At 44.5% G+C, this 20,983-nt stretch overlaps 2 protein-coding genes across 3 annotated transcripts in view; both read right to left on the bottom strand.

The window, feature by feature from the left end:
- Nucleotides 1-1,183, bottom strand: part of mms19 (MMS19 homolog, cytosolic iron-sulfur assembly component) — a gene marked incomplete at its 5' end in the record, with an annotated part of 29,220 nt that extends 28,037 nt beyond the window's left edge. For both annotated transcript variants that reach the window (XM_080454296.1, XM_080454297.1), the window contains one exon: nt 1,087-1,183. In XM_080454296.1, the coding sequence (XP_080310422.1) occupies nt 1,087-1,183 (97 nt within the window). The remainder of the gene's footprint in view (nt 1-1,086) is intronic.
- Nucleotides 1,184-3,688: 2,505 nt separating this feature from the next.
- Nucleotides 3,689-15,575, bottom strand: get4 (guided entry of tail-anchored proteins factor 4). Its single transcript, XM_080454424.1, has 9 exons — nt 15,420-15,575; nt 13,852-13,930; nt 13,015-13,096; nt 12,742-12,891; nt 11,823-11,961; nt 9,279-9,419; nt 7,097-7,172; nt 6,712-6,784; nt 3,689-5,915 (listed from the first exon to the last, which is right to left on the bottom strand). Exons 1-9 carry the CDS (start codon nt 15,545-15,547, stop codon nt 5,827-5,829), a joined length of 957 nt encoding a protein of 318 aa, XP_080310550.1. The 5' UTR covers nt 15,548-15,575; the 3' UTR covers nt 3,689-5,826.
- Nucleotides 15,576-20,983: the final 5,408 nt, after the last annotated feature.

Genomic DNA, 20,983 nt, shown 5'->3' with positions numbered 1-20,983 from the left:
CCCCTGACCCACAGGTTGAGAACCGAACTGCATTAAGAGACTGGCATGGTCATCTAGCATGTCTACAGTACCATTATCATCATGACAGATAACATTCACATGACAGTGTCATGTTATGTATGATGCAGAGGACATGTTGACATGCTGATAAACTGAACAGTGTTCATTGTAACAGCATGTATAAACTAAGGAAGGCAGTAATTAAAGCCACAGGATGTCGCGCTAACTTGGCTAACTAGTTAGCCAGTGTTACATCGACATTGGCAACCTATAATACTGTGACTTACTGTACGTACTAAAGTCGCCTTCTGAATTACTTTTCGTCTCTTTCTATGAGAACTACGTTGGTGTATAATGGAACATCATCAACAATGGGCCTTTTAGATGTTTGACATAATATCCTACATTACCTCGGAATAAAAATACATAACATTTCAGCTTTATTTGCCATGTATTGCATCAGATTCATGATGGAAGACTCACATGGCAGACAAGAACTGTAACTTAATCATTAGCCTTTCTAACCATGTCACATGTGTATATCATTTATGTGTTTTTTGTGTCGTTTTTTTTTACCCTCTTGAGTTGTTAGAAAACGGCTGCGTAATTTGTAAATATGTCAAAAGCTAAAAAGGTGGAGAAAAAAAAAACATTTAAATGGCACTATTTCTTTCCCACAAAGCACCATCAGAATGCGTGACCACTGACCAGTGGTGGAAAGGTACATTTACAGCTAAGTATTTTTATATTGTAGTATTGTTACTTTTACTTGAGTAAAATATCTGAGTACTTCTTCCACCACTGGTGACCACTGACCGTTATTTGTGGTTTTACAGACCGACTGTAAAACCACAAATAACATTTGATACATAACAGGATAGGACACCGACATCGGCGTAACCCCCCCGGTGCCTGTTTCATGCTGTGTTGCACAGACAGACAGCAGCACCGCATCATCCAGCACAGCAGCACATCATTATAAAATGTGTATCTCTCTCCCTCCCTCTCTCTCCACATTCCCTGACCTCTGATCTCCACACAGACAGCTGTCTGTCCCCCACGGTGGGGACACGGTGGTGTTTATACCTGTGGCCGTGTCGCGGGCCTTGCTGTCCTGCAGTCCGGAGACAAAGTCCTCCACCAGAGACACCAACACCGTGCTGTCCTCCACAGCAGCCATCATGGCACAAGCACACAAGACGTCACTGCGCATGCGCGCGTGAACCGTCCACAAAAAAGTTTTGTAGAAAAAAAAGGTGGCTTTCAAAGTGTGGGTCGGGGACCCCTCGGTGGTCGTTGAGGGGACTGCACGCCAGTGGTGTAAAAAGTAACTACAACTGAGTACATTTACTCAAGTGCTGTACTTCAAGTACAAGGGATTTTTTACTTTACTGGAGTATTTCCAATTTCTCTGTACTTTTACTCCACTACATTTCAGAGACAGATATTGTACTTTTTACAGTAAATGTGTGACTATTCTAATGTTTCAATATCACCACTATAAATCTATTTCTCATGTACAATTATGCCGTACTAGATCATTTATTTTCCTTTAATTCAAGCCAGCATACTTTTTCATATCAGGGAACCTATAGTACTACAGAATCATATTTATAAAATAAAATAAAAACATTGTATGGGGTTCCATGGCCTAAAGAGAGACAATTTGGTGGTCAATGACATAATATTCTAAAACCTGTTATATAGCATAGATAGCCATGCCATTTTTTGGTTTTCAATTATATTTCCATAAACTAATGTCTATAAGCCGTGTGTTCCCTTGCAGACCTTTAGGTTTTGTAATGGTCTCACGAACATTAAATGCAGCCTATTGGTCCGACTCGACTGCAAATGCATTTATTTTCATATGTTTCATATTGTATCCCGCACGTTTCCTAATTTTGATTAATGGCATGCCATAGGTAATGATGTGTTACGGATGGGGTCAGTAAAGAGAAAACAGACTAAACAATAAACATCCTCATCAGTCATGTTTATTTGCTTAATTAGTGAATCATCAAAAAGGCAAACAACCCCCTTTAGCATTCAAACGTAAAATTACTGGGGAAAAAATAAAAAAAACCTGATGACAATGCTTACAGACTCAATAAGTGACAGAACCACCAGATTATTCTGTCCTTTGGTCATTCTCTGAGCTGAGCTTTATCATTACTTAACAGGAAAACTCAAACTTTGTGAAATTTTGGGGGTAAATGTCAGCTAGTTATTTAGGATAATTTGGAATTTCCTTTTAAAATGGTAGACCCAAGTAACAAACAACTCAGATGAAATGAAAGACGCTCACCAGAGAGATTAAACGAGACTCAACTGAATTCAGACTAATATGAGACACACCAGAAAGTTGTTCCAACAAAATTATAATTCTCGTTAACTTATAAATCACCATTTTAGGGATAAAAAAAACATCACTTCTTTCCATCTCACCCGTGACCCAACTCAACTACCCATATCAACTTTTAACACAAGTTAACAGTGGAAACAATCACATTCTTAGCTAGAGAGAGCATTCAAAATGAAATCTTCCAATACCACTTATATACAATTCTCTCTGGTGTCGACTCCTCACTTCATGGGAGCATCGTTACGTCACTGAGGGCCAGATTTCCAGGAGCCTTAACCACTTATGCCTGACACGTCATACTACAAAAGTGGCCGATCTACAAGCTCACAACACCTCGCATGATGTGTTGAGCTTGTAAATCTGAGGTTCTAAATTTTTTTTTGCAATTCAACACCAGTGTACAATATGTACAAATGAAGCATATATGACAGGTTATTTTTGAGAATTTTCATGTAAAACAACATACCCCAAATAGACGCCAGGTTAAAGGGATAGTTCACCCCAAAAATTACTTTTTTTCTATCAATTAGTCAACCCCTGGAGACTTGAATTCATGGAATTCATCAAATTATTGGCTTAGGAATGAGACAAAATTTAAAAGATATCCATAAAATCAAGTCTCCACTTGACTAATCGATTTTGGGGGTGAACTATCCCTTTAATGTGGTTAAAACAGCGTGACGCAAGTCACACACTAGAACACCTGGACTTTCTCGAGTACCTTTCCCCCTTTCTGGCCTAGTTTAATTTGGGACTAATTTATATCTGGAACTCCTGGGGAATGCAATTAACTGGGTGGTAGATTAGAAAACTCTCTGTACTACGTGTCACCAACACCAGAGTTGAGAAACACTGCAGTAGAGCGTGTACATTCACAAAATCAATGCTGCCCAAGGCTTTCTACAGCAAAGCCAGCTGTTCCCTTAAAAAAAAGTTAAATACTAGAAAATAAACACTCTCACAGCTTTCATCACTCCATCAGTAATCCATAACATAAAAAAAAGAAAAAGGTCTGTCTGTGAGCTCTACCCTTGAGAAGTTCTGAAGCATTTATTTATTTTGTTGTCACTAAAATCCAACCATCAAAACCTGTAGCCTATTGGTATTATTGTACTGCACATCTCAGTACTGTGACAAATGAAACTCAACACTGAACAGGGTGAAATCAGGCATTCTGAGACAATGTTTGCAACTGCAATTTCTGCATTGGAGAAGAAAAAAAAACTGCCCAAAACCCGCACCCCTACTACGTTATGACATCATGTGAATGTGATCCCTCGGTTTCATGGCAAGGGCTTCATCACAATTAATGTTGACTCGCTCTCGTTAAGAGTAAGGAATACAACTTTTTTTTATTTCAAGGACCCCATAACACTCTCACAGTTACAGACCTGTAAGAGGCCATTTGGGAACCCCCTCAAGGAACCATGAGGGACCCCACTTTGAGAACCACTGAAATACAGCAAGGCTTTGCTGTCCCACTTGACCTGAGTTCACCCAAAAGAAAGACCAAGAAAAAACAAGGAAATAAAGACAGGAATTTCCAGAAATTTTTGTGTGCGTTGTTGTAAATACAAGTATCTGTGTTAGACACGGACATTAGACTGACGGACACGTTTCTACTAAAAAACACCTAAATATTGGTAACACTCCTCAATACAAAGACAACGCACCTGTGTGCTGAGGTGGTTCCATCGCGCTTTAATTGGTGGCATCTTCGCGCTCCAATGACGTTATGAACCAAAAACTAAAAGAGATTAACATAACCCTTTACAGTGGCATTAATTAGGCATATTAACTAAAGGCAAAGTATACTTTAAGTACACAAAATGACTCCTTGGTACCTTGGTAAATAATGTACTTTCAGTGGTGTAACTACACAGGTACTGAATGTGCATATTTGTGTCCTTATATTGTGTTTTTACACATGAAAATACTTTTTTTAAAATCATTGTATACTTAAAGTGTACGGTTCCATGTCATAATACACTAAAGTAAGACCACAGTAAAGTCAAACTAAGAGCAGCATTTAGATTTGGAAATCAAAGTTAATTTCAAAGGAAGGAGGCTCCTAAAACAGGAGGCCATCTAAACGGAGCAGATTGCATGCTGTATACATTCTCCGACAGACACACACACACTCACCCTCCAGTTGTATGAAAACACACTATGTCAGTATCTTGTAAGGTATGCTGTTCTAACATTGTACAACCGGCAGAAACGGGGTTAAAAGAATATTGTGCCACATCATAACCTGAAGAATAACCTTCACCAGTCTACCTCACACTACCTGCTGAAAGGGGAAGGTTCCTTGGTATAAAGGAACAGCGCAGTGCCGCCAGCGCTACAACAGAGCGGGGTGACTGAGCGGTAGGTTTAAGGTTCGAGACCCGGCCTTTAGGGATGACTTGCCAGGCTCCACGACTGCCCCCTGTAAGCACAGTGACGCTTAAAGTTTGACTCACAAAGGAAGAGATTAGTACTCAGTGCTTAGAATAACTTTTACGGTCGTCCTGTCCTGGTGTTGGGTTACATTGGGTTACTCCGGGGCTATGGGAAAGCGCTTAAAAAGAAGAGATGGTGCAGGTGGAATTTTGTTTTGCACTGTGTTGTTTTACACCTTTGCAAGTGCAAAATGCTTAAACTTTGGAATAAAGCAATTTGTGTACACAGTAAAATCCAGTGCTAAATTACAATACAAATGGAGCCAAATGTATCCGTAAGTTTCAATTTGTACACTCTCACACGAGGATTTCGCTGTGTAGTCAAATGTTGACATAAATGATGTCCACCCCAACACATACTGTATTGTACTGTACAGGGTGGTGTTTTGAGTAACAATCGACCCCTCCACTCACAACAGGGGGAAGAAAAGCGTGCCTGAAGTTCGGCTGCATCATCAAACATATTCGTTTTGTTTAGGTTGATTCTTTGTCCAAGAATCAAGTGGAAAATAAACCAAGGAAGAAATGTAAAGACGAGTTTTTTTTTTCTCCATCCAGGTCACTTAAAACTAAAATGCCCTACACGCACGCGCACACACACACACACAGAGAATGAGAGAACATCCTCCAAACAAACCACCCAAAAAAAAGAAAAGAAAGAAAAAGATTAAAACAAAAAAGAATATATAATATTACTCCGTAGTTATTATAATAGTCATCATCATTGAAGAGGAAGAGTTTGCAGTTTGGCGCGGTCAGTCCAGGCAGTGCTGAGAGGGGTGCTTATTGGCCGGCCTAATGTTTGTTCTGCTTTCTGATTGGTTGGTTGGGTCAGGTGGGTCGGTCAGAGGAGGGGGGACACAGGGCGGGGCGAAGGTCAAAGTTCGAGATGGTAGGCAGGAGGGGGGGGCGGTTGGGGGGGGGGGGGGGGTGTAGAGGAAAACAGCACGCCTCTATAAGACAAGGACCCCCTCCCTCACAGAGGAGGTGTAGGGGGAGTCGACCTCCTCTCCTATCCTCTCAGTCCAGCTCTATGGGGCTGCTGTCCTCCTGTGCTTCCTCACCCTCCTCTTCCTCACCCGAACCCATCAGGCTGTTAAGCAGGTTACCTGGCGAAACAACACACAGATTAGATACAGGTAAAACGTGAGATCACAGACGCAGGCATGTTAAGTGGAGACATATGGAATGATTACAAATAGATAAATACAGTACACTTAAAGGGATAGTTCACCCTAAAATGACTTTTTTTCTATCGATTAGTCACCCCATGGAGAATAATTTGATGACACAAGGAGACACAAAGACTCTCCTTTGTGTCTCCTACCGGAACCGCTGCCTACCGGTCCGCTGGTCATCAAATTATTGGCTTAGGAATGCGACAAAAACAAAACAATATCCATGAATTCAAGTCTCCATGGAGTGACTAATCGATAGAAAAAAAAAGTTTTGGGGTATAAAAAACTGTAAAGAGTATGTATGATAAAGAGCAATCACAAACCTAAAGTGTCAGTAAATCACCTTCTATCTACCAATGTATCGCACATAAACGTACTACCCGGCAATTATTATTCTGCAGTTCTCCAAACACGCCAGTCCTGGGTCCCCCTAGTGAAGGACACTATAAATGTAACTACAACTACTGTATATCGTTCATCACCGTCATCATTATTGTGATTTGGACTCTCAAACTATATATTTATAGTTTATAGTGCTTGGTGTGGATGGCCCTTAGCTTTTGACATGCTCTGTACAGATGTGATGCTGTGATTGGCCCTGTGTCTAAGCACCATTTTGAGATAAATAACGATACATTTGTTTTTTGCAACATGCGTGAAGCGAAACTACGCATGCAACTTAAAACATGCATGCACACACACACACACACACAGTGAGACCACTCACCTAGCAATCCACCATATGATGAGGACTGTTTGGGTGGAACTCCAAAGAACACCTGTCCTATCCTGTCCAGATACTGAGGACAACCACAAGAATGACACATCACACAAACAGTAAAAGATTACCACTGTATCTGCAGGGCCAGACAAGGTTCACACTGATTTTCAGCACTTTTCCAGCAATAATTTGTCATGATAAAAAAGATACTTGGGTTAAATTATGAAATGAATACACAGTAAACCCCTTAGAATTAATGTATCCATTTGTAACTCCAGAGTGTACAAATGGAACCAAATGGACCATTGCGGGTCTATTTGGTTCCATTTGTACACTCTCAAGAGTTAAATTAACACACTATTATCAATAATTAACTAACACTAAATCTCACCTCATTATACATAGGGTCCCTCTTCAAAGAGGGCTGATACTGCTCACACAGCACTGTGAAGACTGTTAGCTTCCCCCTAGGAGAGACATGAAACCTTATTCATTTATACTGTATAAAACAGTGTTAGACGCGTCTAGAAGATTGTAGGTCCTTGTGTCATGCACCGTTATGTACAGTATGCCGCCCAAATTTGTGTGTCGGTCCGTCCATGTCTAATCTTGCAAACCACTACACCTATCGGCACCAAATATTATACTGATGCTCCGACATTTGACAACACTTCAAATGAAATAGTGAGTCCCCCCTCTAAATAAATCCAGGATCAAACACTGCATAAACATAATACATTACTACAGTCTTAGAGAATAGTAAACATTATTCATGAATTGCATGAATGTGTGTGTATTTTGTGTTTGACATGCTTAGTAATTCCTCGCGGGACAGCGGTTGACAGGGGATGAAATTGTTTACATGCATGCAAAAAAAAAACTGTGGCATGATTTGAGGTTCTAACATCATTAACAATCCACCTTTGCACACTCATTCTAGAGATGTCTAGTCTCAAGGACATATAGGAACAAACAACAGGGAGTCTGCTGTACTCACTACACAGTTCCCCTGTGGGAACTGTGTAGCATGTTCAGACATCAAGAAGTCCAACAAAGTTACACTCTTAGCAACTGAGAAGTGGTACAACTGTAACACATTGATCACATGTGGATCCCACAACGTGGTATTTGAAGACATGCCCCTGGAATCGTTCAATACACAGACATCACAAGATGACAAATAATCAATGAGCCCTGCAGTGTGATCTCTATAGACATGGTGTTAAACCCTCTGTTGCCGGGCAGCACCGGGAACCCAACCACAACGGACCGGACCTCAGATTCTGTGGCACAGACAGAATCAAATCCCTCATACATGTAGATCCAGCAACACTGACCGTGTGTTGCAGTGTGAAGCTACAGTACATGGATCCTTTATCTTTAACCACTGCATCCGCTTGGAATGAATAAAGAAGAGGACTTTTCAGGTTTTGACTATAGACGAATCCACAGACGTGCTGCCTGTAGGCGGCCATTGCTGCGGTGTCGCGTCCGCGGAGCGTTGACACCGCAGCAATGGCTGCGCGCAGGGCAGCGCTCCGTGGATTCGTGTATAAGCAGTGCTCGACTATACCGTTTAGACACCGATCGACGGACCTTTTTGGTTCTACATGTGACTGATATATGCTTCCATTGTTTATGATAAGTAGGTCAGAGTGGCATATTGTTGGTATCAGATGAAAGATAATTGCTGGTAATTAGAAAGATCTAGTTAATTGATCCTCCTATATACAGTATTAGGCCTTTATTCCTTTAATTACGTCTGAGCACCGATGATGTGATGCTCTGATGAAAGTCTGCTTTGTGCTGTCCTTTTTATTTGAGCACTTTATTTATAAACACATTTGTGTTAGTTGTTTTGGAAAAAAAAACATTGCCAGTTTTGCATCTGTGCAGGTCTTTGTCTTATTTTCATGCTTCTGAGTGTGAGATTCTTGACTTTGGAAGACCTTATGTATCCATTCAGTCACCCATCTGTTATCTCATCTGATCTTAAAGCTCCCTTCTAGCCAATTCTACTTCCCATCATTCCCCCTACGTTTCTCATAAAGCCATGTCACGCACTTTTCCAACGCTATGATAACCAGATGGACTAGCACAGCGGTTCTCAAACTATGGGTCGCGACCCAAAGTGGGGTTGCGGGAAGTTGCCGTTTGGACCGTGCAATGGCAACCCAAAAATACGATTTTTTTTTTATCAAGAAATGGTAAAAAAAGAAAGAAAATGTAATGAGGTTGTCTCACAGACAGACAACCACACCAGTTACCAACGGTTGCCGCGATGGAGAAAAACACCCTAAAGATGGGGGGGGGGGGGTTGTCGCAAAAAACATAATCCATCATAATTTGGGGTCGTGGTGTCAAAACCCCTGGACTAGCAGATCGATTCTCACAAAGGCAAAGATGGAGTGTGAAAGCGAGCAGGTCACGTTTAACCACATTCCATCTCAAGAAGAGCTCAAAATGTATCAGTGGAATCAGTAGCTAATGAAACAAAAGAAGGAGGGTTCTTTTTAACAAACAAGCTTAGACGTGAACATTGTGTATGCAGAGAGACGATGGCGGCCCCTTACCCGTCCACAGCCAGCAGGAGAAACCAGATGAAGTTGAGGAGAGGTTGAACGAATGGAGGACCCTTCTCTATGGACGGATGCTTCTCTGTGTACGTACTGAACACTGTGGAAGCACTGGTCTTGTTCTTCAGACACAGAAACCTGGGTGGAGGACAGGAAGGAGGTCAGGAGTGAGGGATGGTGGGGAGGGGTGAAGGTGAAAGGAAAAAGGGTTGGTGGAAAGAGAAGTGGAGAACATAAAGATAAAAGAGAGGACAAAGATAGAATGAAAGTAAGTGAACAGAAGAGAGATGCCAAAGAGAAAAACAAGAGTGGGGAAAAATACGTTTGGAGAGAGGGAAGGGATAAAGTCAAAGAGGACATAACGGATAAAAGAGGATAGACAGAGCATGGCAGAGGTTGTGAAAGAGGAGTGGGACAGAAAACCAGAGATCAGGCACACTGAAGATACTGCTGACAGGCACAGAACTGATCCACAAACACACAGACTGTGTGTGTGTGTGTGTGTGTGTGTGTGTGTGTGTGCGCGCGTGTGTGTGTCCTATAGCAAACTGTCCATAAGCAGTAGTGGACAGTATTATCATTAATTACAATTATTATCATTTTCAAGCTGATCTCAATGTATTCATTTATGTGCATACAAAACACCAGCTATACTTGTCCACCTTCTCTGCATTCCTGCAGAAACTGTCCCTGCGCCAAACAATGACTACACCACTACCCAGAATGCTTCACTCTAGTTTCACGCCATTCTCTGACTCGGAATAAGTCAGATCTGTCTTCACCGGCGGTCTGCCACTTAGTCAGGTCAGAATGAGAGACGTTGCCGTTTTTAATTCATACACATGTTATGGGATCAAGGAAGTCAAGCTCTGCGCCATTGATGTCATAAAGTGCACAGTACTCTGTAACTTAAAACAAAGCGGTCCAGGCGCATACCACATACGCTGGTAATCCAGCTTGACAGCATGTCGCGGGTTCGACTCCTGATCCCGACGACCTTTGCTGTGTGTCACCCCCCCCCATTTCATAACAAATATATTTTTTAAAAGATTGCGATGGATTCACAGGGCACAAGGCGGAAACAAGGCACAAACAAGGGATGCAAACATGTAGGGGGTAATAAAAGTGAGAACAATGCATGGATAGAGAAACCCAGCCACAACTAGGAGATCCGTGGGCATACTTCCCTGTGAGAACATTTTGAGAAGATGTCGTTGAATTATCACATTGAGTTGCTGAATATGATTTGACTAAAAAAAATCTGAGTTGGGCACAACTGCTGAAATGAGAATGAACCAATTCTGCATCTCACCTGATCAACAACACAGAGATCAAGGAGAGAAATGGCAGACTGCTCCTGTTAGTGGCATTTCATTTAAACCCTAGTGATGACCCGCGTCTTTTGCAAGTGTTAGTGGCCTTTGAAAGGCAAATAGTAAGATAGAAATAAATACATCACCCAGACGTTTGTCGTTCCCCAAGCTCAGACAGGAGCAACAAGCCTGAACGCGGTTGGATTACAGTATACAACAAGGGCAACGATGAAAGGTGAGCGCGATGATTTATTGATCACATGACCACAGCTTCATATATTCACAAAGACAAAAAGAAACCAGCATTTGATCAACATTAAGTTAATAAATGCACATTACTGTCACAATGGAAACATGTCCCCAGGACTTTTTGTGTTATCCTTTTAGCCTTAATGTCTGACTGTACCTCGTGCCGTTTACGTTTCCGACTAATAAAGTATTCAATCGATCAAAAAAGAGGAACTCCCTCCGTCGTGCTGGGATTCCCAGACAGTGATGGGACAGACAGCTCAATCTCCACCGTTCCCTGAGCTGTGAATTTTACCAAACCATCCACAGTGTGTGGTCACCACATTTTGTCCATGTTTGACAACGTGACTGAGTTCCTTCCGTATAAAGGTCACTCTCAGTGACAGTTCAGCACGGGGTGGACCTTTAGCTGAGCTGATTGGTCAGTTCTCTGCTATATAAACCCCTCGGGAAGATACAGAAGCTGACCAATCAGTGAAAGTATAGCAATAGCAACTTCACATTCCTTTTAACACTCCCCTCACCAATGGCAAGTAAAGTCTGGGTATATGAATGGGTATTATGAATATGATAATAGCTTGTTTTTGCCTTGATAATAATACCAGTATTGGAACATCCCCATTGTACATGTCGCCATAATTCTCTGCACAGAGTGGGCAGTCTTCCCACTAACCTTTCGTAACTATTCCATTTAGTTGGGACATACAGTTAGAAGGCTGAGATACTGACAGTAGGACAGCTGTGAGGGAGACGGTGTAGGAGAAACAAACAGTGGGAAAGCTGAGAGGTAGACAGTGTAGGAGCGAGACAGACAGTAGGAAAGCTGAGAGGTAGACAGTGCAGGAGAGAGATAGTACAGAAGGCTCTGGTGGTATGGTCTGGTCTGGTCTGATCCCAGGCCAGCAGGTAGGTAGGTATATTCCAGAGGTAAGTGTCCTAACTACACAACCAACAGACCAGAAAACAGTGGCTGACTTACTGTAGGACGGCTTGCACCACAAACATGTCCACCTCGGTCCTGAAGCCCCGTGCGGCAGAGTACTCCACCAACATCTGGGCACAGCCCTCCCCGTCCGACGAGTGGAGGAAGTGATAGCGAGACTCGCTGTAGTTTTGCTCTGAAATGAAGATCATTTGGAATTAATTAATGCCATCTCTATTGACTATCAATACAGAGCTTTTCTTTTCTTTTTTACAGTTGTCTGAGTACTTGTTCCTCTCCATGCTAATAGGCTCTATTCAAAGCAGCAATATTGGAAAGAAATTGGGCCTCTACCTTAACTCTCTCAGTGCCAATGAAATAAAAGAAATATTGCGAACTGTGCCAGCAAATTTTTTTTTTTTCAAAGTAAAAAAAAGTGCTAGGAAGCGAGATACAGCCTTTTTCAGTTATAAGTTAAACAAAGAGTGGATGTGGATGGAGCTGCAAATCTTCAGATAATGATATCTTGGGTTCTGAACATGTTTTTCCAAAAAAAATAATAATAATCGGGATTTCTCGTTCTGGCACTGAGGGTATTAATTCAGAAAAAACTCGGGATAACTCGGGGCTTGGCACTGAGAGAGTTAATAGGTATTAGTGTTACCAATAGTACTAATGAAGGCTACACCAGGGCGTCTCAAATTGGGGTCCAGGGACCCTCACGGTTCCTTGAGGGGGTTCCAAATGGGTGTGTAACTCTGTGTGTACAAATGGAACCAAATGGACCCATTTTGTTATCAGAGTTATGGGGGTCCTTGAAATTAAAAATTTGAGAACCACACTAAATGAAACAGAGCCTTCATTAGTATCATTAGTATCATTGGTAACACCTGCGAAGGAAGTGAGGAAGAGGACCAATTTATTTCCAATATGACTGCTGTGCATAGATTGATTGTTAATTGAAACGTAGCCATACCTTTCCACAAGGTGACAGCCAGTAGCTGGTGGAATTTGGGGTGGCCCAGCTTGCTCGAACCGCCCGTCGACCACTTGAGGGCTCTGGACACAAACGCTACTCTCTCTGGGGAGTTGGGGTCCATCAGGCTGAACAACTTAGCCAGATGTTCTGAAGGCACACACACACACACACACACACACACACACACACACACACAGGACAAAAAGGTCAGTGACTGCACCGCATGGAGCTTTCTGATAGCAGGAGGGCAGGAGGGGGCGCATCACTCACCTAGGATGTCATCTTCGACTTTTGTCTCCGATTTCTCCAATGACTCTAGTACCAGCATGGACAGATCGGCGGCACTGTTTTGCTATAGAAGAACGTGACCAGGAAAATAGAATTAGTACTCTTTTTTTATATAAAAAACATGTCATTTAGTAAAAATGTATGTACTAGGGATTGAAAAGAAAAGTACAGATCATTCCATCTACCGCATGCAAATATCAATCAATACGTAGTATGGTAATGAACCGTGCGTACGAAGAGGTTAAGAGTAGCCAATCATTTGTACCCCTTTTTTTCCTCCCAATTTAGTCATTACGTCAATGAATCCCCCCGAAACATTTCTGTGGTTGCACCCAACTGGCTGACCTGCCAGTAGGGAGCACCCACCGGGAGGCCGTAGCATCTCCATCATAATCTTCCCGTTCAACATTCCCTGCTGACAGGCACCGTAGGAGTTGCTAGCACAGCAACAAATCAGACCCCTCCTTGCCCAGCTTCCTTCCCCCAAACACAGCCAGATGTGTTCGTACTCAGTCAAGCCGGCTGCACTGCGGTGTATTCTAACCCCTAGTCTCTGCAGTGGACACAGGTACCCCTGCGTCAAGCGAGCGCACCTTCACCTCCAATATCATGGCGATCACACACACAGTATAGTGGTTGATGACGCAAAGTGCTCCAAAAACTCATAAAATAGTGAGAGAGACAGAGAGAGAGAGAGAGAGAGAGACAGACAGAAGACAAACAGAAGATTCCAAGAGACTTTAAATATGCGTCTCTTGGAGTTGAATCTAGAATGACACCAAAGTGAACAAGTCAATGTAGTCGACACATGTCATGTACCTGGTTATAGCTGAAGAATAGTATTGCACCGTTGCACATGAGCTCCCTGGCCTCTGCATGCTTGGCCTGTGACATATACCTGTGTGAGAGGGACAGGCGTGTGTCAGTATATGAGGAAGCTACAGGATAGCATTGAAGTTACCATTACATTTATATCAGTGTGAGAGAATAATTCAGTGTTCCTAATGAATTACCATTCAGAGCCAAGCTGGGTTCATTGTGGACACATAACAAACAAGAGAGGAAATAACACACTTTGCTGTGTTTATAAGTATTCATAACATTCATTTTATTCAAATTCAGGTACATACTAGAATGTTTCACACGCCTCCCTCTTAGATTTTTACCTATCTGTCTTTCCTCTCAGCTTCCTTCCTACTGTCCGTCTCTCCTACACTGTCTCCCTTTCAGCTTCCTACTGTCTGTCTCCCTCTCAGCTTCCTACTGTCTGTCTCTCCTACACTGTCTGTCTCTCAGCTTCCTACTGTCAGTCTCTCCTACACTGTCTCCCTCTCAGCTTCCTACTGTCTGTCTCTCCTACACTGTCTCCCTCTCAGCCTTCCTACTGTCTGTCTCTCCTACAATGTCTCCCTGTTAGTTTTCCTACAGTCAGTCTCTCCTACACCGTCTCCTACAAGTTATCTCTCAGCTTTCCTACTATCAGTCCCTCCAACACTGTCTCCCCCTCAGCTGCGTTACAGTCTGTCTCTCCTACACTGTCTCCCTCTCAGCTTCCCTGCTGTCTGTCTCTCCTACACTGTCTGTCTCTCCTACACTTTGTCTCTCCTACACTGTCTCCCCCTCCACTGCCCTACAGTCTGTCTCTCCTACACTGTCTCCCTCTCAGCTTCCCTGCTGTCTGTCTCTCCTACACTGTCTGTCTGTCTCTCCTACACTGTGTCTCTCCTACACTGTCTCCCCCTCCACTGCCCTACAGTCTGTCTCTCCTACACGGTCTCCCTCTCAGCTTCCCTGCTGTCTGTCCCTCCTACACTTGTCTCTCATCTTCCACACCGTCTGTCTGCCTCACATTGTCTTACCACTGACTGTGGTCTGTCATAATAGTCAGACATTACATTTATACATAAAACATTTCCAGTAACAACTCATAAAAACTATCTTATCAGCCATCAGTCTGATGCTAAAACCACGTAGCTAGTTAGCCACCTAGCTCCTGCTAGCGGTCCCCCATTATGTGACATTAAAAAACATGACGCACACAAACCGACTAAACCAATCAAAACCGCGGACACGCACGCGTAGGCGGGCTCTCGGCCCCGCTCCACCAATCACTAAAGGAGGAGCGGTGGACACAGCACGTCTGACAGGCCAGAAAGATCTGGAAGGAACACAGAACAGGGCAGAGCCTCTTCGTTTGGTGTTCCGACCAGGTGGGCGTGGTCTTGAGGCATAGTTTGTGTGAAGGTTAAGGTTAGGTTTATGGGCATGTAACCACGCCCACCTGGGCGAAACACCAAAGAAAGAGGGAGTCCCCACAGAAACAGAGGCCTAAAACAGATGATATACAAACTTAAAACAAAGACAAGTTGTTTGTCGTTCGTTCTCACCTAAAGAACAGCGTCCTGTACATCTGGTGCGCTTCGTAGTAGTCTCCCTTCTCCACGCTGGCGCGCAGCTTGCCTTCCACCCGCTGCACTCCGCCGCGGTTCCTGCGGAGGGCCTCCTGCTCCGACATGATTGTTTGTTCTGGGTTCTGCCCGGCAGCCAGCGTTGCCAGGTTTTGAGAGAGAAACAAGCAGCCAGGTCTAAAAGAAAACAAGCCCAAATGGAGCAAGCCCTTTGGCTGTTTGAAAATAGCCGACCTGCAAGCTCACGTGGCGCGTTGTGAGCTTGTAGTATGTTGTATTTTCAAAATAATCTAGAAGAAAATGTGGGGAAAAAATTGAATATTTTTGGAACATTTGTAACAGCACGAATCTTGTAGGGGCCGGGGGTCCCTGGCATAAACTATTTTGAGATGGGGGTCCGCAGACAAATACTATACATATTCATTTGGGGGTTGTTGACTTGTTGTTGAATGTTTGAGAACACTGGTTTAAACAACAATAGGAAACAAGCCAAAAAAAACGCAACTCGCAACTTACCAATATTTTACAAGCAACTTTACAGAAAAACAAGCCCAAAGTCGCTTATAATAAGCTGACATGGCAACGTTGTAGCTCTCTGCTCCGGTCCGCTCCGCTCTGCCCAGCAGCACGATGCGATGCGTTCACACAACACAACACGCCCCTTGTCGCTTGCCGTACAGTACTTTAATTTAGACCCAGGTTCCTGATCCGGTCTACTACCGCTAGAGCGGATCCCAAACGGCGGTGGGCGGTGGTGCGTGTGCGTGTGCGTGTGCGTGTGCCTGTGAGCGAGCGAGCGAGCGAGAGAGAGAGAGAAGGTTGATTGATTTTACTTTACTTTGGTATAAAAAGAAATACAGTTTACAACACAATATAACTTCAACCCTTATAGCCTGAATAAAATCTGTAGTCCAAAAATGTACATAAAGTCTTTAAAGACATGAACAAGCGATCTAAAATCACAACCATAAATACAAATTAAATTGCCTCACTCACTAGCTAGCTTTTTTCAATAAATGATATCCTCACTCTATGTTTAAAGGTATGTTTACTTCAATAAACAGGGGTGGCAAATAATGGAAATAAGGAAATAATGTAGCAACAATTGCTAATAAATGTAACCCGACTGAAAAGTTTTTTTTGTATTATAGACTACAGTTAATAACTATTTTTAATCATATGTGCATTAAAGAAACTTCATCTAAACTTTAGATGAAGTTTCTTTAATGCACATATGATTAAAAAGAAAAAAAAGTTTAAGAAAGCAATTATAATGAAACTTTCAGACATTGTATATTTTTATTCAATCATATACTGTATAAATTAGCCCTTGCTTCAGCTGAGAGGGAAACAGTTTAGGAGAGACATACTTTGAAATTCTTAAAGATTTAAAGAGAAAATGTAAAGAAGAAGAGATAGAAAAAACTGTGCTGCCTCCTACTGTTTCTTATCATAATCAGTTTATTGGCCAATTATAATATTCACATATGAGGCATTTGGTTTATTACAATTAGACTCAGACCTATGACACAAGTGTACTGTATAATAAACAGCATACATGTCTGCAGTCTGCACTGATGACTTTTTGGTGTGGCTTAATTGTTTCACTAGGGGTCAGGAGAGGCTCATTAGGGAAAACACCAGGACTGCTCTGTTCAAAATCTACTCTTATTAATTAATAGTATGGGTGCAAAGCTGTTGCATTTAGAAAATAAATAGATTAAGGATTACTGTGATTATGGTAAGCTCACATTTGATATCACACACACCATACCTGTAACGTTCACTAGCCCAAATAAATACAAAAAATATATACATTTCCTTTTTTTTCCAATTAATTGAAAATCTATCAATTTAATCAAGTAAATTCTTAACAGCAATTAATCGATTATAGATTAATTGTTAACATCCCTAACTGGGAGGCAAACTGTAGTTTGAAGAAATAGCTATAGCCGGACAAGCTAAACATTTTTAGTTCATATTTTGTAACCAAGCTTAGTCACATAATAGATAAAATCACACCCAGTGTGAAGTGGGCGGTGAACCACAATGTGTGATTCACTTTAAAAAAAAACATAAATGTGTTTTTTTTAAGTGCATAGTCCTATTTATAGGGCTATGCACATGTGTCAAGTTTCCCTAGCCAATCACAGTCCTGAATAGACTGTGATTGGCCAATCACGGTGCAGGGTTAGGGGGGTACACTGGTGGCCAATCACAGCGCAGGATTTGGTGTGCAAATATCCAAACCTCACATATAGGGGCGGTTTCACCGCCCAAAAACAAATAAAAGAAGAGGTTGTTTGTACTGATGTACTGCACACACCACATCATTGTATTGCGGTATCTAATGATATTCGGGCTGGGCAGTACGGTCTGTCAATTATTAGGGAATTATTAACAAAATTATATAGTGCACATAAAAAAACAAGACATCAGAAAACATGTGATACATCTTCTTTCATTTTCCTGAACTGTTATTTTACAAAGGTTGCCATCATTCAAAGATATAGGGTTTATTAATACTTTTCTTTATCCATACTATACCATGGCTGTCATTGACTTCAATGCATTCCATCAAACTTCCAGCTCCAGTTTGCCTCTGTGCCACAGATCTGCCAGCTGGAATTGCTGGACCAAGAAAGTGATGTTCATGTCGGGTAGACACCTACTGGTTCACAAGTAGTAGGCCTACTGGCTCTCCCCCTGCCCAGCGGCTATTACGTTACGTATTGAAGAGCAGTAGACATCCGGCTCGCACCAGGATCCCAGGTATGACAACATAAATGCAAAGCAGCCTTCATCTTGCAATAAAAACAGAGACAATATTATAGGTGGTGATGATTATACTTTATGTGCATGATATCATGGGGAGAAGCACTATAACACTCATGTCAGATACGGTAGTTCTGCCAAGAGCACAGGGCAGAGATCATAGCTATACTGTAGCTGCTTCAAGGACAAACTGAACCATGACAAGATAGGCTGTACCAAAACAATAGCTATTAGGCCTATAGTGTCACGGTCCGCTCCTCGGGCCGTGGACTGTGCCCTTATTGTTTGGACGTTGAATGACCTTTTATGGTGTTGGACTCTTTGTTAGGCCTGTTAGGCCACTATTATTGTGGTATCGTTCCAATTGTATCCTGTTTCTCTGTTGTTACCTTTTGCCCTGATGTGTATCTTATTTTGTAGTATTGTTTCCTGTCTGCCTTGGTTTCTGTTTCCTGTCTTGTCTCACCAGTCCTGATTAACTCTGTCTTGCACCTGTGTCCTAGCCTATCCCTGTGTTGATTGTCAGTTAGTTTCACCTGTGTCCTGTTAACCGTGTGTCTATATATACTCCCCTGTTTGTTCAGTCCCTTGTTCGTTCGTAAAAGTAAGTCACTGTTTTGTCATAGCCTTGTTCCCCGTTTGTGACGTTTTCCTAGTACCCTCGTATTCCTGTGAATTATTTCCTGTTCCTCAGTTTTTGGTTATTAAAACCCCTTGCACTCGATCCGCCCTGTGTCTGCCTTGTCCTCTGCCTTGTCCTGCGCTTGGGTCCTACACCTCTGATTCAAACCGTGACAGTACGAACGAACCAATAATGGACCCAGCGGACAAAGCAGAGGTGGACGATTTCACCAACATGCTGCTCTCCTTAAGTTCCATAATGCAGGACTGCCTTCATCCGTCCACCAGCGCAGAGCAGAAGATTGAATTCCTGAAACGGGCTCTCCGCTTGGCCTACTCCAGGCCTGACCTAGCAGGCAAGCTGAAGGGGGCAATAAAGGGTTTGTGGGCGGCCATGGGCAACGCGCCGGCTGGCCTTCGATCTGATAGCCTTCGACCTGCTTCCCCACCTGCTCTCCAGCCTGCTAACCGTCGGCCTGCTAGCCATCAGCCTGCTTCCCAGCCTGCTCTCAAGCCTGCTCACCAGCCTGCACCCCAGTCAGTCTGCCTTGGGTATGTAGGCCTCCGGCCTGTGTGCTCTGCTCTCGCCTCTGTTGACCCCGCGTTCCCTGAGCCACCCTACGGTGAGACTGTGTCAGCCCTAAATCCTTGGGCTGGGTCTCGCTTGGCCTTCGTCAAGGGGAACCGGGCGAGGGGGCGCCATCATCATCGCTCGCGGCAACGCATTTGGCTGCCCAACACTCCGCTGCTCAACACTCCACTGCTGACCTGTGATGGTGAGGCTCCACTGCTTACCAGCGACGGTGAGGCTCCACTGCTTACCAGCGACGGTGAGCCTCCACTGCTGATCAGCGACGGTGAGCCTCCACTGCAGCCCATCTACCAGCGTGCACCACCGCTCGGCGACCAGCGTGCACCACCGCTCGGCGACCAGCGTGCACCACCGCCCGGCGACCAGCGTGCATCTCTGCCCAGCAACGGTGAACCTCCCCAGCTGCCCAGCATCCAGGAGCCTCCGCTGCTCAGCACGCCGCAGCTCAGCTCTCCGCTGCCCAGCTCTCCGCTGCCCAGCTCTCCGCTGCCCAGCTCTCCGCTGCTCAGCACGCCGCAGCTCAGCTCCCCGCTGCCCAGCTCTCCGCTGCCGAGCTCTCCGCTGCTCAGCACGCCTCAGCTCTCCGCTGCCCAGCTCTCCGCTGCCCAGCTCTCCGCTGCCCAGCACTCCGCTGCCCAGCTCTCCGCTGCCCAGCTCTCCGCTGCCGAGCTCTCCGCTGCTCAGCACGCCGCAGCTCAGCTCTCCGCTGCCCAGCTCTCCGCTGCTCAGCATGCCGCAGCTCAGTTCCCTGCTGCCCAGCTCTCCGCTGCCCAGCTCTCCGCTGCTCAGCACACCGCAGCTCAGCTCCCCGCTGCCCAGCTCTCCGCTGCCCAGCACTCCGCTGCCCAGCTCTCCGCTGCCCAGCTCTCCGCAGCTCAGCTCTCCGCTGCCCAGCTCTCCGCTGCCCAGCTCTCCGCTGTCCAGCTCTCCGCTGCCCAGCTCGCCGCAGCTCAGCACGCCGCAGCTCAGCACGCCGCAGCTCAGCACGCCGCAGCTCAGCTCCCTGCTGCCCAGCTCTCCGCTGCCCAGCACTTCGCTGCCCAGCTCTCCGCTGACCAGCTCTCCGCTGACCAGCACTCCGCTGCCCAGCCCTCCGCTGCCCAGCTCTCCGCTGCTCAGTTCTACAAAGTCCAGGTCGGCTGTCCCTGCCGACGCCCTGTCTGATGCCTTGTCGGCCGTCTCCGCTGACATCCTGTCTGTCCTGCCTGAAACATCTGTGGCTGCCCCAGCAGACGACCTGCCTGTGCCCTCTGCACCATCGCCAGCTGTCCACACCGATGTCCCTCCTGTCTCCTCATCGCCTGTCCCTGCCGAAGTCACGCCTAAGCCCCCGTCGGCTGTCCCCGCTGCTGACTCGCCTGAGCCCCTGTCGGCTGTCCCCGCCAACGACTCGCCTGAACTCTTGTCAGCCTTCCCCGCTGACATTATGTTTGATTCCCCATTGGCTGTCCCTGCCAACGTCCCTTCTGCACCCTCGTCGGCGGTCCCTGCCTTCGTCCTGCCTCAGCCCTCATCAGCCATTTCTGATGAACTGACTTTGTTCTCTGTGCCCTTG

This window comes from Gymnoscopelus braueri, assembly GCF_963280865.1.
Source record: "Gymnoscopelus braueri genome assembly, chromosome: 17".
Taxonomy (NCBI): Eukaryota; Metazoa; Chordata; class Actinopteri; order Myctophiformes; family Myctophidae; genus Gymnoscopelus; species Gymnoscopelus braueri.
Note: the sequence above shows the minus strand (reverse complement) of the source record. Positions and strands in the feature narration are given on the sequence as shown.

Coding starts and splice junctions, on each gene's coding strand:
- get4 (XM_080454424.1), bottom strand. CDS start 15,547: ATGTCGGAGCAGGAGGCCCTCCGCAGGAACCGCGGCGGAGTGCAGCGG. Junction 11,962..12,741: donor GGCTGTCACCTTGTGGAAAG/GTATGGCTACGT, acceptor TCTTCATTTCAG/AGCAAAACTACAGCGAGTCT. Junction 6,785..7,096: donor GGGACCCTATGTATAATGAG/GTGAGATTTAGT, acceptor GGTTGTCCTCAG/TATCTGGACAGGATAGGACA.